Source organism: Phoenix dactylifera, chromosome 5, assembly GCF_051530095.1.
Source record: "Phoenix dactylifera cultivar Ajwa chromosome 5, Ajwa_hap1_PhDact_Kaust_v1.1, whole genome shotgun sequence".
NCBI classification, from domain to species: Eukaryota; Viridiplantae; Streptophyta; class Magnoliopsida; order Arecales; family Arecaceae; genus Phoenix; species Phoenix dactylifera.
Genome location: NC_143194.1, coordinates 38,106,877 through 38,123,293, shown reverse-complemented (window position 1 = coordinate 38,123,293; position 16,417 = coordinate 38,106,877). Strand labels below are relative to the sequence as shown.

Genomic DNA, 16,417 nt, shown 5'->3' with positions numbered 1-16,417 from the left:
TTATAATTTGAATTGTTAATTAATTACAGGTTAATACTTTCTGCCACCAAAAAATGTTTGTTGCCAATGCATTTCAATACATTCTGCGACCAAACTATTGGTGGAGGAAGATAGACATTTAGTGACCATTTTTTTGGTAGCGGAAGACAAACATTCTACGACCAACTATTTGGTCGGCGTTGAAATTAGCGACAACAGATTTGGTCGCTGAAAATTTTCTTCGGCAACCAAATGTTGGTCGTTGTTGGTGTACCTTAGGTGACCACACAAGATTGGTCGCCAAAACTTTTCAGTGACTAGGGTTCGGCGACGAAGGGTATGTTAGTCGCGAAAAGGTTTCGGCGACTAAATATGGTTATTCGACGACTAGAATCTTAGTCGCTGAATATGTATTTTCTTGTAGTGATGGCACCAGTGGTCTGGTGGTAGAATAGTATTATATTTAGATCAAAATGCATGACAATGCATCACCTCCATAAGCCATTGAATGTTGCCTGCACTCAACTTGATAATAACATTCATCGAAACCACCAGAAAGTAGCCACACAACAATAACTATGAATGCTTTGGAACTCAAGCTCAAACATAACACAAGCTTAAATTTGGGGAGGGAGATTAGACAAGGCACGGAGTTTGCCGATGATGGTATCAAAGATAGCATGCGATTTTTATTTTTAATCGCTCCAAGTATAATATCACACTATTACTTTCATTTTCCGTAATTCTTTATCATTTACCATTAGGATTAGGTCAAAATGCACGACAATGCATCATCTCCATAAGCTATTGACTGTTGCCTGCACTCAACTTGATAATAATATTCATCGAAACCACCAGAAAGTACCCACACAACAATAACTATGAATGCTTTGGAACTCAAGCTCAAACGTAACACAAGCTTAAATTTCGGAAGGGAGATTAGACAAGGCACGGAGTTTGTCGATGATGGCATCAATGACAGCATGCGAGCTAGCTGTTCCTGCAAATGGCAAATGTTTAGGTGCTTCTGCACGGTCAAAATAGAATGCACCGGATGCCAACTTCTCCTTTGGCTGCAAGGCCAACCAAATCACCGTGTCTGCGCCCTCCTCGCTTGTCCTAAGCTTCCCTGATAACCTGGATTATATATGCAAATCAATATATATCAAGCTATAGTAATAAACAAGTGCAGTGCAGTCACAAGGGTGACTGTTCTTACTTCTCTGAAAAGCCAGGCAAACTTTTTGCTGTTCCAGGTGTATCGGCCCAGCCTGGATGCATCGAGTAGAAGCTCACCCCTTTGTTCTTGTAAGTTTCAGCCCACTTTTCAGTTAATGCCACCTGAAACATGTTGAGAGGGCAGGAAAGAAACCCAAATGTATAAATTATATTCATGTAAAGAAGGGAAAGAAGCATCTTGATGTGTTCCGTAGCTTAGTATGAAACATCACGAGTAAGTTAATGCCAAACATGTCCTATTTGACAGAATATGGTTTGGAAAAGAACCACCGTCTATCAAATCAAAAAGGACAGCTTGAAACTTTGCTTCAACCCATTATGACAGATAATCTGCAAGCGATCCTTGTAGATGAGAGTAACTCCATAATGCCCTCTGAAGTTTCGTATAGCTCCAGATCTTCGATCTAGGTTGTTTTAAGAATCATTCTTTATTCAAAATAACCCTTCACGGAGAACCATGGAAGACATGATGTCAAAGCTGTAAATGTGCAACGGGGTTAATATCTTTTTGTTTAAGTTTCTCTAATGAGTTCACAGAGGTTGCCGTAGTACTCTGGGATTAGGCCTACATGATACCCGATTCAATTTTCAGGTAATGTGAGTTAGCTGCCCTTCTGGTGCATAACTCAATATACATATCCAGTTTTATAACTATTGGTTTCAAAAGATGCCTCAATGTTCCGTATCTTTCATACTACAGCTTTTTGGCAGTTCTTGTTGCAAGAGTCCTGAACTTTGAGTTACAATAAGATGACAACGTTGCACCTAGATCAATGCCAACACTGGCATAGGTTTGATCGGTTCTTCCTAATTCTAAATTGACGGATCCCACATTGCTTAAAAGGTTCTTTCTCCCTCTCAAGATAGCAGATTAAAGCACTTGTTTGAGTCAAACAAAGATACTGTTTGGCAGGTTGTTTCGAAGTCATGTTAATATAGGGTGTTGAGACCATAGCGACATTATGACATACCAGTTAATCACTGCTTGTGGCCAAATAGTTTTCTCATAAGGAATCTCTAATGAATACTTTATGAGCCCAAGGAACTGATACTTTTCAATAAAGTATTTTAAGATAGAACAAATGCATCCGTATCACTTGTTTGCTTCAGCAACTTCTTGTATGCTGTTCTTGTGATCAAGGGATAAGGCTGGAAGTGGGCCAGGCTACGCCCCTATCCAAATCTGGCCTAAATTTTTTTCGGGCTAAGGCCTGAAAATTTTTGGACAATCCAAGCCTGAGCCCAACCCGAGCCTAGGCCTAGGCCTGACCTGAACCTGATTGGGCCCAGCCACGTCATTGAAGTTTAATATTTCATAATATTGCTTCACAAGTAAATGAGCTAGCTAAAAATTGGACTCTCTCCTATAACACAAATAAATGATACATGATACATTATTCTCTGCTCAACCCATTTTAATTTTTTGTTTACTTTCTCATTATTCTCTCTAAATAACAACATACAAAAACAAATTGATCCGGGCTTGATTTCGGGCTCAATTTCGAGCCTTGTTCGGGCTTCATTTTCGGGCCTTGTTCGGGCTTGGGCTAGGCCCGGGTCGGGCCAATGACATACCCAAGCCCGGCTCGAAAAATAAATGGGCTCTACATTTAAGCGCAAACCCGCTCGAAACATTTTCGGGCCTAGTCTGAAACCCGGCCCGAAAGGCCTCGGGCTGGCCCGAGCCCATTTCCAGCCCTATCAAGGGAAGGTTCTGATTATATTCAAGCCTAGATCAAATCTGAAATGGCAAGCACCGAGTACTGCTTTTAGTTTTTGGCTTTGGAATATTGAAACATTCACAGTCATGCTGAAGTATTCAGAGTAAAAGGCATTCTTGGATGAATGATATTACAAAGGAATTCTAGACCTTGTTTACTGACCTGAACTCTCTTGTTTCGAGCATATTGTAGCACCCCATCAAACTTGCTTTCACTGAACTGCAGTGAGAAAATATCATCAGTAAGTTCAAGATTGTAAGTTTGAAACCCAGGCAGAAACCCAGGTAGATTGTTATTATATATTCAGACTACAAATCAAATTATCTGTCTAAAGAACTCAAAACAATAAATGAGAATTAAGTGATAGGAAACTGTATAATGAAGGAATGCAGCAATAGAATAAGTAGTTTTAAAATGACATTAAACAAAACCTAAGTTAAACAGTAATACCAAATCCATCTATATCGTTTGCTCATTTGAGAAGTATGAATAAAAAGAAAGCAACCTGCAAATCCTCGGTCAAAGGTGTTGTGTACATGCCACCAGAAGAAACTGTAATAACCCGAGCATCGGGTGCTGCTTTCTCCAATGATGGCATCATTAATTCTGTAATAGCATATGTTGCTACTATATTAACAGCGAAGCTTAACTCCAATCTGGTAGAAGATGACAAAAAGTTATAGGCAAGTTGTCAGTTTCAGGATGGTTAGAAAAGAAATTTTCATCCCCTAAGCCAGAGAAGTTCTAGCTACATAAATGACTATATTAAATTGAATGGGAACGATAGGGTGAACTTCATATGCAAAGACTAAATAAAGATCAAATTTATATGGCAAATAATGAAAGGGGCACACCCTTCTGCTGTGGTAACTCGGTTGTGCTCCAGTAAACCAGCATTGTTAACCTAAATGCACAAGTCTGTCAGAACCTTCTCATTTCGCACTTGTATAAAGCATTTACTTTGCTATAATCACAAGGTGAAAAAGATATAGGCAGAATAAACTTCCCCAGGATTTTGGAAAGAGCCGGGCATGGTGAAATTACTCGAAGAAAACACAACTATTTTATAGCATCATTTGTTTCGGTATTATTTTCCTGTCCATAAATCTATGGACCACTTCGCTAAAGAATGCTGACGTATTTTGCCTATAATATTTGGATGCTCTGAAGAGACAATAGGGTAACACATTGCCAGAAATACAAATAAACAGGCTTTCAAGGCAGACATGAGTGCCTTCATGAATCCCTTGAGGGAGGTTCCAGTTCAGACCATGGACGTGGCATCCCCACTGTACTTCTTTTTTTTTTCTTTTAAAAAAAAAAGAGTCAATAAATCCCTATGGTTCAATAAGGAAAGGTGTAATAATTTAAAAATAAAGAAAAGATAAAGCACATATTATTTACAGAAAATTGTGGCCATCATAGGCCATATGCCATCATGAACGGCCGAGCGAGCAAAAATGCATAATAAATAACAGATTACAAGGTTATATGTATAAAGGACTTCATCATTCATTGTAACTTAAAAGCTATCCTATGCACAAACAGAAGCATACATAGCCACATATATATAAAAATATGGCAGGCACTTTATCTTCTTCACTCATTCAAAATGTGTAATAACCAGAATTTGGACAAAGGAAACATTTGAATCAAAATTACGAAGCATGGTTAAAAAGAGTAATAAAAGACGATATATATTGTACTATTAGCTATGTATCTTTTCAAAATTCATAAACTATATACAAGGAAAAAGCTTACTAAAACATGAAGTCCCTTCTCCTCTGAAGAAAATCTAGACACAAACGACTTAACTTCGCTGATGGAAGACAGATCACAAACCTACCACAAAAAGTGAATAAATAATTAAACATGTTGAAGAAATAGATATGATACAACACAAGCAATGATTTGCTCACAGGTCAAACAGCAAAAATGTATGAGAAGAAAGTCCAGTATTTGATCTTTATGATTGTGTCAAAAAGTTATTGTGCCTCTAAACTTTTAAATGCAAAGGATGTCTATAGGAATTGTCAGATGAATCACATGAAGAAACAAGAACTTCAGGCAGTATACCTCCAGATGGACATTTGGGTTACCCGTGGTTGACTGAATTTTAGAAAGGGCAGCCTCTCCCCTCTCCTTACTGCGACAGACCATATAAACCGTTGCACCACTAAAAAGAATATGATACAATATTATGTGAAAACACTCTTCCTGAGAGTAAACAGCCAAGAGCTTCAGTAGAAGAATTACATCATTCGAAACAGAAGAAATCATTACCGTGAAGCCAAGCCCTCTGCAGTAGCATAACCAATGCCAGAATTAGCCCCCGTGACCAAGCAATTTTTCCCTTCCATAGAAATTTGCATATCTTCTTCTTTGAATTTCTTGGCATGTTCCCTGGGAAATTACATTCTGATATCAGCAAGGAATCCATAAAACTCACAACAAGTTAACTAATAAATAAAAAAATAAAAAAAGCTGGAAATAGAAGTGTAAAACTTTTCTGTAATACAGTATATAAATACATAATTGGCATGCTTTATCCCATAAGTTTGTGGCAAGCTTTCTCATATTTCACCATTCATTTTCGAACAGTCCAAGTCATCTAATACTGCACCTGTCTTCAAATCACATATAAGATTTTTTTTTTCTCACTGGTCAATAGGCCTCAGGTCATTTTTTCTTTGCTTTGATTCGACAGTGAACTTCTCCTAGCTATAGTCACTGCCAAATGACACTTTGCTATAGGTTTCTCTTAGAACTTGTTTTGTTCACGGGAAAATTTTTTCCTTACTAGAATGCTTTTCCTAAAAAGCCGATGCCTAGGTAGATGATGTCTGGAAAAATGATTTTTGCAAGTTTGGTTGACCATAATAAAGTGGCACATGCTAGAGTGGCTTATGTTTGATTGAGTATCTATTTTTGTGGAAAAGTTGTGTAAAATCCTGTTATTCCCTTAATAAAGGAAAAGACCTTACTGCATTCTATCTAAAAACTTAAGGACACTTTTGAAAAAAAAAATAATTATCCTAATTTCCAACTGGTAGGAATTGGAGTTTTCCATGTCCCACAATTTTTTTTTTTTAATCTTATTCCCATAGAAATAGGTATCCAGGGCCTCTTGTCACGATTGCTCTCTCCCCACGCCATCGTCATTGAAACAAACATATATCCCAGTTATGAGGTTCGGAGACAAATTTGCCAAAAATTAGCAAATCCTACGAAGGATTTATAGAAGAACAGACAGTACCATATAGAAGCGAAACAATTCTGTCGGTATATTTCGGTAGATAGTGAAGTAAAAGTTGAAGGGATAATAAGAAGGAAAGATTACTGAAAGCCGGCTTTTGTGAACTGCTTGAAGCCATATAACCCGAAAGCCGCAGTCCTCCATGCCTGCGAGGTCGAGCTTTCTTTAGCTTTTTTTAACAAGTATAATATAATCGGAAGAGAGGAGAGGAGAGGAGTCGGGATCTGTCGCTTCTCAAAACCCTAGAAACCGGGACGAGATCAATTGGGAAGAGCGGGGTTTTACCTTCAGAAGAAACATAATTCGGTCCCCAACGGCGAACGTACAATCCGGCCTTCTGCGGGTTCCGATTTTGTCTGTGCGTGCGTACTAAGTTCGTGCGCTCGGATTATACTAATAACGAGTACCTTACAAATGATGCACTATCTAAAATTTTTTCGAACGAATAATTGATATAAAATTAATATTTTTTAATTTTTTTAATTTTATTAAGTACCTATAAATTTTTATCAATGTAAAACTAAATGCACATCCTTACCGTAAGAGTTTTCATAATCCGCACCCATACCATAATATTAATTCTTTTCTTTTCTTTATAAAAAAAAAAAGAGACATCCCTTAATCTTAATCATATGGTGATCATGGGTGGTCCAACCGCGAGCTAGATTGTGGTGGACGTCTGTTGGATTTCTTGTTCCTTTTGTCTTTTGCTTCCTTTTTCTCATTATTAGACTTCTGAATTATAATTTCTAATCTTTTTGACTGTAAGACTCTTGTATCGATCAAACAGCGATATTATATAGGGTCACAAAATATTCATAAATATAATTTTAACTTAATATGCAACAAGATATTTCTTCTATGGGGTCATTATTGGGTTTGATTAAGCTAAATTTGAGTTCGGTTGGATTGGTGAGCTGAAATAATGCACATCAGGTTTGAATAGAACTGAGTTGTAATTACTGATGTCAAAAATTTAATTGCATAACTTTTTTTGCTTATCATGCTTTTTTTTTTGGAGTCCATTCAAGCCTTGCTGATTGGTTAATTAATAATGACTTCAATCATATAAAGAGAGAACTTTCTTGCTTGTTGAACAGATCATGGTGCCCAAGCATTTTTTGCAGATCTCAATTGAAGTCTTTGTCGAGCTGCTAAGAGTGTTGAGTTAGAGGTTAAGCAGGAGATGCACTTCCTCTCTGTTTTGTTTTCTCAGCTTCATCAGGTTCTAGTGTGGTAAGTCGCAATGACTTGATAGGAAAATTGACTCTCGGGTTTTTGCTTCTTTAATATGGCCTACATCCCGGAGGGGAAGGTTTTAACTAAGCAAATCTATTTCTTTCCAAAATATCATACCATTCTTTGCAACTCGATGCCATGTTCCAGTCAAGCCTTAACATCCTAATAGTTGCAGAGTTTGAAAAGGGCTGAAGAGGAGTAATACATCAATATGACACTGGGTTTGTAGTCTGTTTTAATTCTTTACAATATACTACACATTTTTCATAATTCAAGTTACATGGCTTCTTTTAAGATGTATACCCACATTATGATTTTACGATGGTATATGACATACTATTAGCTCTCACTTGCTTTGAGAAAAAGAACTCTCACTGGGTAACTTTTAGAAACGGACAAATAGTGAAATACTAGTTAAATAGATTTAAAATTGATTAAGTTTTGTGTAAAAATTGTAAAATTATGTTGGATGAGAATTTAACCATCCAACATGGATTGGTGGTTTCAGATGCACGTATCAAAGAAGAGAAGGATGGAAGAAAATAAGAATCCAAGAACTAGAAGATGTTATTTACGAGAAGAAAAACAAATAACTTTTAAGGATAGAATCTCGAATAAATAAAAACGGAATATAGATGAAAAAATCACTACCATACAGAGCACTTCATACACTCTCATTAAGTAGTAAAACATACAGAGCACTTCATACACTCTTATAAACGATGTGTTATAGCTTACATTCCATTCATTAATCTGCCACTTACTCAATCTCTTTGCATACAAACCTAATACAGTAAAACTACAAGGATGTACCAAACCATATAGATTAGTAGAGTATGATCCTGCATTTCTTTGAACAGAGAGCTACAAAAAAAAAAAACTTTTTGCTGCGTCTACTTGCAGTATATCTATAAACCAACAGCACCAATAAGGAATATCTATCATTGTAGATAAGCACTTAAAGCATCCTTTCTGCAACAATAGAAGAAATGTTCAACAGCAGTTTGAGCATACGTTCTCCCAGTCACTGTCAGCTATTGTCTCCGGCGGCCTATACCATAAGCATCATCCTGTAAAATAGACAGTAAATCCCAGTGAATATGATCTCCTGCTTCCCAACAGCAGTCCCCTTGCAGAGCCATTTTTGCAATGAAGTCAGCTGCCCTATTAGCTTCACGAAGAGTGTAGGATAACTTGAATCTGCCCAATTCAAAATATCTTTTAGTAGTGGCATCTCCAAGGACCTGCCCAAGGAAAAGTTAGCAATCCATGATATCACAGTTATATTCTCTTGCATTAAGGAAAGATATAGGCTATCCAAGCTGCTTTTTTGCATCCTGGGATGATGATAACAAAATTTGTGGACCAAATTTTGCCGATCACAGATGTGCTGTGTGATGTAACTACCTATGAAGTGTTTGAAAAATCCAACTTATTGATGGAAGATAAATGCTTCTATTTGTATGAATTTTGATGCAACTGAGCAACTCTACTAGGAAAGATACTTACCTCCTCAAGCCTAGCTTACACGGCCCATTCCAACTTCAAAATCTATATCTGATAGAATTTCCCCATCCCCAATCTCTGCATCTGTCAGTATAAGAGCCTTTTGAAGTTTTCTATGACAGAATACCTCAACCTCGGCCATGAAAATGGCAGTCACTGGGCGGTGATCTGAAAGTTTCAGCTCGGATCTTTGGTAACTCAACAACTTCACACCCTTTCCAAATGAAAGAATACGGTCACACCTGAGGAGAAATCAGTTACTATAGTCTTGAAGAACATGATCATTGGAATTCACAAACAGAAGCTGAAATTAACAATATTCCTAGTGCCCCATAAATGTTGAGATAGCATTTGAAGAAGCATGGGAGGAAATGGACTACAGTCAAAGAAAAATTATAGTGGTATCCATGAGATTCACTACTCAAAGCACAGTGTAAACTGAAAGGAAAGATAACATAACCTGGTATAGAAGTCAGAATTTTTTCTACAAGCAACTAACTCGAGTCAAAGCAGGAAAATCAATCATTGCCATATCATTTACGTGTCCTCTCTCCTTTATTTTAAAAAAATACATATTGTTAAATTAATTTAAAAACTAATCAACATATTTCTCCTGATATGAATCAGGCCTTCATGAGACCTACAACACGAGTTTCAAACTCTATAATTGTCGAATCATTAATTGGTGAAGTACAGGCATGGGCCCAAATCTACTGAACACCACTTTGTAAAAAATGTTATTATCAACCATCTGGATGGATGCATGAGTTTTAACTCAAGGTTTCTATCAACTTAAAAAAAAAGTCATCTCTTGACAATGATATTCTGACAGATCAAGATATACTTGCACAATTCATGTTTCACTACAAACAAATAATACAATAGTGCAAGATAAAACATAAATTAGTAATTGCTCAAGAATATGTGTACAATAGCCAGTATATATAATTTCAGTCGACATATCCAAAATGTTGTTTGGTATCCCAGTCTCGATCATATTTCAGCTGAGAATTTAACCAAAAACAAGCTGTTTCCAACAAATATACGCACTTTAATCAATTGGGAGGTTAAGAAACCACATGGAGTAAGGTTCAAACAATAAAGGGGAAAAAGAATTATATATAATATAGGATTGTTAAGAGTAGTGCCCAAAGAGGATAACATAGGGAAGGCCACTTTAAATGAGCTGAGTACATGCACTACACAGACCTGGACTGAGAAAACCCAAATTAGGAGGAATTTCAGATTCAGGTTGAACAGTCAGAACAAACCAGAAGAAACAAAACAGGGACTTGAATGGAAGTAGCAACAACAAATCAAAAGATTCCATGTTGGTATACTTGGCCATGGATAAGAACCAATAGATAAGTTGCACGCAAAAAGCTGTCCTAGCATTCGTATGGTTTCATAATACAAGCACAACCTCACACGCGACCTCCTTAGAATCTGCAGTAAATGAATAAAATATCAATTAGGAGGAAACATTGTAAAACTCTATCTTAAAGGATTTCTACCTTTTAATTTAGTACTTTTCCTTAATGATCTCTTTTAATTACTAGGTATGTAATTTGTTTTAATAGTTTCAACTAAGTATGTAATTTCAAATGATGTGGTGCTAACTGAAAAAACAGAATACGTAAATTTCAAACAGGTTTATCAATTTTGTTACATGCAACAGTGGATAACCACCGTATATTTTTCCTTTATACATATAATACACATGAAGTAGTAGATATTTAATTTGACGAATCGTTTAATGATGAAGGCACGGACTAAGATTGGTTAATAAACCAGAGATGTAAGCAGAAAGCATCCCATTTTCTCTAATATATAGACCAAGAAAGGGTTAATCAATAATCATAAAATACTGCATATCCAAGTTTTCCAAATATACTAACTCCCACAATGATTAAAAAGCAAAGAAAAAGAGTAATGAAATTAAATATTGCATTTATTTAACAATTACTTCAGCTTCATACCATGCAGGAGTTCTCCTCCGACCCTTTTGATCTTCTCCAATATATTTCTCCGAATTAAACTCGTATTTGTAGGTAGGGGGAAAATTTATAACACCTTCTGACCACCCATCAAAAGCACGTCCTTTCTTTAGCTCTCGCTTTAGCTGCGACAGAATAATAAAGAGTTTTGGTAAAATCATTCTTCAAACTACTTTCAGTTACCCATCTATTTGTAATAGCACATTGCAGTTATGAATGATAATGCTAACCTGCACCATGAACTAACTTTATTAGAATCATATAACTAAATGGAAAAGTCTGTACTTTGTTAAAGACTTGGGATAAAAAGTAAACAGACCACATTCTAATTCATGAAGTAGCCGTACTTTCTCATAAACAAGTCAATGCAAAATATTCGAATATACACCTGTTATGGGTATGGCAAATTAATTTTTTTGGTTCTACTAAACCATAGAGCTCTTCTTTGGTGGTTTGAGAGATTGAGGGACTACACACTAACATCTTGGTCATCAAAAAAAAAAAAGAGAAAAGGATAGGCTTCCTTAATTACTACATCTTTTCCAATTTTTCTATGGCAAGCCTGTTCTTGCTAAAAATTGGCTTGATGAAAATTAGAACACCAAGAAAAGGTTGGCATCAGTATTAGAAAAAGTTTCTGAATATGATGGATCACATTTTGATCCATAAACTCAAACCCCATGTGGCTGCATGGAATATGGTTTGCAGGTCAATATTAAGATAGCTTGTGGAGAAGGTTGAGAAAGAGCATATAATTCTAAAGAAAAAAGTTGAAAGTCTTCTAATCCTCCTAAAAGAAAGTCAAATTTGGTGGGAGCGTGAAGAGGTTATATGGACCTTCTGAAGTACACTTCATCATATCAAAGGCTTCTGTTTCAGTTATGGTAGTATTTAGTTCCTTTCCAACTCAAAAATATACAGCTAGGACTTAAAAATCATATAGGCACTTCAAAATATATTAAGCTACATATTATGCAATATTTTATCCATGAAATAATTTCTTTTAGTACTTTTTTTCTTATGTCATTATTTTTCACCTCCTATTTTCTCCTCTTCTTATTTCTTCTATTATCAACCCAAGATCCTGGAACCCTATCTCCATGGTTATATCAGTTTATCCAAAGGTAGTTCTTAGGCCCATTGTTTATACCGTTTCCATGGCTGAAGATGGTAGTGGTCCATGTAGGATGTGACTGCGGCTACAAGTGGCTTTAATCGTAAAAAAAAAGAGGTTCATAATATTTTGTTTTGGTCCACAATTTGGACTTGACTGGGCTTGAAAACTTTTGGGTAAATAAATAATTTGGATGTTCATAATAATCACATATATTTTGTAACAGAGAAAACAAAGAAAAGGTTACCTGATCCTTTTCAGCCAACCCAGACCAACCCTTTTTGGATATAAGTTCATGTGTTCTTTCATATGATAAGTCAATGCGATAATTTAGATCTCCAAGCCAGAAAATTCTTCTGCAAAATGTTAAGTAGTTAGAACAGACGCATACTTCAAGGAAGTTGGAGAAGCAGATAAGAAAAAATTAAATATATAGAAGGAAGATTTGAACAGATTCTCAGAAGATTTTAGACTGCATTAAAGACATATAAATCCTCATGCCCATGTGAATCTTTTCAAGGAGTGCCGCCTTCCACTAATGAAGCCCATACTTATGTATTTGTGGGACCTGTAGCACTTCTTTATTTTTTTTCTTCTTTTTCTAAATAAAGTGTATAGGACTATCGTACCAAATATGCAATTCATTAAATGAATGTTCTTCAGAAAATGCACAATGTTCTAAAATTTCAATATCTAGGACAGCAATTGTCATAAATACCACTTTCATTCAATGTCACAAACATAGTTGAAGTTTGGTGGACATAAATAAAGGACTAAATCAAGGTGGATAAAACAAGAGTGATAGCAGAGTATTGTTAGAAACATTAACTTCATATCCAAGACAACATGGCAAATCTCCATGTAACCATCATGGTTTGCAGCAAGGTCCGCAATCTCAGTCCCGGACCTTGCTACAAACCATGTACCAAAATAGCTCTATAACCATTTTTCTCAATCTTTATCTTGGTATGCCTCGGTATGGGCCGGTACGCACCACGGTAGGCATCGGTACACCTCAGCATGGAGTGGTACATCTCGGTACTGGGCCGTACGGGGTTTGTACAGACTTAAAGTTAAATTTTGTACTGATTTTCTCCCTATACAATACGGTATGAAGCGGTACAGCAAATCATGGTTTGCAGTATTGATTCGATTCTTGTAAAAGAACCATGCTGATACAATGCTAATTCAAGTAAGTTCCTAGTACCGACAAGTATTGGTTGTCGACCATTACATTACGATATGCTCTGGAAGGGATGGTATGATTTGGTGTGACAAACTATAATAACAATGAAGACATGCATGCTTTTAACTTTTGGGGGGGAGGGGGGGGACTTTTGGTGGAGGAGGGGGGATGGAAGAGAGGACATGCTAGTTGGATGCATATGTACCAAAATAAGGCAAATTACTTAAATTGTGCTAGGTTAACTGGACTAGGTAGGAAACAGACAACCAGATTTTCTAGAGTAGCATCACAATGACAGAAGGTCATATCCTGATGTTAAAAGGGAGGGAAAAATCCAAAAGAAGTAGCAACTAGAAGCTTTGACTCAACAAGTCACACAATAAAGAAATCTCATAAAGAAAAGCCGATGAAGCAACACCATCACCAAGACAAAAGCCAGAGTCTTATACTTAGATGCATCTAGCCAAAAGGTCAAGGAAAACTATCATTTAGAATAGATGTTTTATATTAGAGGAATGGAAGCAACTTTGGATGAACATGATCTGAACAGTATGTGGACTTATCAGATGTCACATTAATCACTTAACAAGATCAAATAGAAATAAAAAAGTTGCCTCACTTAAATACGACAAGAATGAATGTTACATTAGGAAAGTTTAATTCATATTGGATATTGGAAAGTAGTGGCTTTATTTGATTTCATCAATTATATGGCTGGTAAACAGTAAAAGAGGACAGCAATATAGAGAAGCATTAGGGATTCAAAAAGCAATTAATAAAATTAAACTCCAAAATTTCAAATCATCATGAAGCTACATATTATGAGCTCATATCAGTGAATGAAGCCTCAAATATAAAACTATTGGTAACTGGGCGCATGTAATGCATGCTGGAGGGAAGAAAGAAGAGACTGTTAGGGATCAAATCAAAGAGTCCAATCTAGATGAGAGTCAAATTAGTAAAAAGGATGGAGTCCAATCTGTTAATGTGTTTTATGATAGGGTCTGATTTGATTAGGAAAGAAGAAAGAGAGCGTGTGGTAGCAAACTTGAGCTAGAAAGTTAATGCAATTATCTTTTAAGATTAATAAAAGGGTATTTTCGGTATAAAAAGTGAGACGGAATCAAGAAGGAATATTCTCTAATTTCAAAACTCTTGTTCTTATATATAGTAAAAATAAGGTAAACATCTAAAAGTCTATTAAAACTAGTAAGTGCTGCAATTACACCAGAAAGGATTGCACGTCAGAATTTAAACTTCTTTCGAGGTACACAGAGCAACATAATGTTTAGCCCTAATTTAATTAGTAAATAGCTTCAAATATACAGATGGTTATTAAAAAAAAAGAGAAATAAACTTCGTCAACATCCTTGGTGACATATCTACTGAAGAAGTGCAATGCACAAGTTGGTGGACTTGATGATACAGGTTGAGATCCCATTACATATGAACGTTCAGACATTCACACTATAAAGTATAAACCTAATCTAATCCAGTCATTTCAGTGCATATACAATTAGTGATTTGTTACTCTATTCTCAAGAAACTTTATACTCCATAATAATGAATGCTTCCTTTCTGCTTAGTTTTGGAAAGTTTTATCAGCACAAAGACTTCATTGTTCACTTTTTTTTTTGTTCAAACATGCATTCCAGCTAAAAATTTGTTGAACGTTCTCAATAATATAATTCTAACCTGAGAAAATCATCTTGTTTATGGATGTGTAAGTTCCGTTCCAGTCCACCTTACTAACTATGAAAATTTTGAGAAACACAGTGGGACGAGGCCACGACCAAGGCTTAAACCATAGATTCCTCCCAAGTGGAGTGGGATGCCAACTAGATAGGCAAAGACTAGTTTATTAATTATATATATATATAATTATATATTTATATAATTATATATATATATATATTATTCAAGATATTTTTGTCTCTAAAAGATAATTTCCAGAATTTGAAAGTTATTTTGGCCATTTTGTGTTATGCTGTAAAAAAACAACAAAAGGGGTTTTACAAAAGAGTATTTTAAGCATTTGAAGAGTATTATGTCTGCAATTAGTTTATTTCCAACAAGAGGTTTTATCTGCTGCAATCTTTGTTTATTATTACATTATCTTGCACATGAAATTTTGGATTAGTCATACTAATTTATGTTAAAAACTTCACCCGAAGATTGGGTAGATCAATAGCTGAAATCAATTTCATGAGCCCCAGCCAAAAGCACAGGAGAATTATAGCTACTATTACCAATCCACCACATAGTCAATGGAGAACACTAGTTGCATTATGAGTCAGTGCATGGATTAAACAAAGTCTTCAAAAAAGCAAGATCCTCATGCAGGGCCCAAGCATCTATGAGTTTGCAGGATAGTAGGTTGGTTTTCATTTCCTTGATAAAGAAAAGAGTGATGTGCACTGAAGAAGATTAAGTCAGAAACAAATGGGCAGTTTTCCATGTCTTCTGATATTACATTATATATTTGTAGAAGTATTTGAATTAATCATGACAAGATATCAAGGATAGAGCCTATGCAGATTCTTTGCTTTCATGCTTACTAAGTACTATGCATCATATAATAATCATCTTGTATAAATTATGTGAAATTCAAGATTTTTCGACATTCTTTTTCCTTGAAAAGACTAGTATTTTTGAACATATCTAAGTATTGAACAAAAGTATGGTAAAATAATATATTCTTGATTTCTTCTTGCTAATTCACAAAAGTGACCATTTTAATTAACCACTTGATGGTGCATAGAACAATCCTACAAATACAATAACAACAAAAAGGAGGAAAAATTTTTGTCTAGATGCCACTAAACAAGACAGATTCTACTTACTCATGATCATGGATTTTTTTGGGAACTCCAACAGTGGCAACTGTACTAAATCGTGTTCTACGATGAATTTCTTGCACATCTGTATTCCTTCTAAGTTCATTTCCGCCCTTTTCACCTGATGATAGGTGCGTACAGACAAAGCAAAACAGAGTCTGGTATATAGACATGCTGACTGAGATTGAACCCTGGATCATATTTGAAAGTTGTCAATATGCTTCTAAATCAGAACAATGTTCACCTACTGAGATTCTGCATGCACTTGCATGAAGGAAATGGCATACCCATAGGCTTAAGAAGTCAAAATATTGAGGCTGCAAAACTTAACAAGCAAGAAACT

The 16,417-nt window shown here is 35.8% G+C and overlaps 2 protein-coding genes across 2 annotated transcripts in view; both read right to left on the bottom strand.

Moving 5' to 3' along the window:
- Positions 1-712: 712 nt before the first annotated feature.
- Positions 713-6,612, bottom strand: LOC103709761 (NAD(P)-binding Rossmann-fold superfamily protein). Its single transcript, XM_039129234.3, has 10 exons — positions 6,481-6,612; positions 6,280-6,341; positions 5,223-5,342; positions 5,016-5,115; positions 4,701-4,781; positions 3,794-3,843; positions 3,445-3,595; positions 3,102-3,158; positions 1,199-1,320; positions 713-1,116 (listed from the first exon to the last, which is right to left on the bottom strand). The coding sequence occupies exons 1-10, from the start codon at positions 6,493-6,495 to the stop codon at positions 900-902; spliced, it is 975 nt and encodes a 324-aa protein (XP_038985162.3). The 5' UTR covers positions 6,496-6,612; the 3' UTR covers positions 713-899.
- Positions 6,613-8,111: 1,499 nt separating this feature from the next.
- Positions 8,112-16,417, bottom strand: part of LOC103709762 (DNAse I-like superfamily protein) — a 28,142-nt gene continuing 19,836 nt past the window's right edge. Inside the window, exons 7-11 of the mRNA XM_088723028.2 lie at positions 16,081-16,265; positions 12,299-12,407; positions 10,920-11,062; positions 8,944-9,182; positions 8,112-8,678 (exon numbers count right to left, since the gene is read on the bottom strand). Of these exons, the coding sequence (XP_088579154.2) occupies positions 8,954-9,182; positions 10,920-11,062; positions 12,299-12,407; positions 16,081-16,265 (666 nt within the window). The 3' untranslated portion in view covers positions 8,112-8,678; positions 8,944-8,953. The remainder of the gene's footprint in view (positions 8,679-8,943; positions 9,183-10,919; positions 11,063-12,298; positions 12,408-16,080; positions 16,266-16,417) is intronic.

Bases quoted from the DNA above. Each gene is read 5' to 3' on its own strand.
- LOC103709761 (XM_039129234.3), bottom strand. The intron at 3,844-4,700 runs GTAAGCTTTTTC...TTGTGCATTTAG, and splicing joins AGAAGGGACTTCATGTTTTA to GTTAACAATGCTGGTTTACT. The intron at 3,159-3,444 runs GTTGCTTTCTTT...TTCTCACTGCAG, and splicing joins CTTTGACCGAGGATTTGCAG to TTCAGTGAAAGCAAGTTTGA.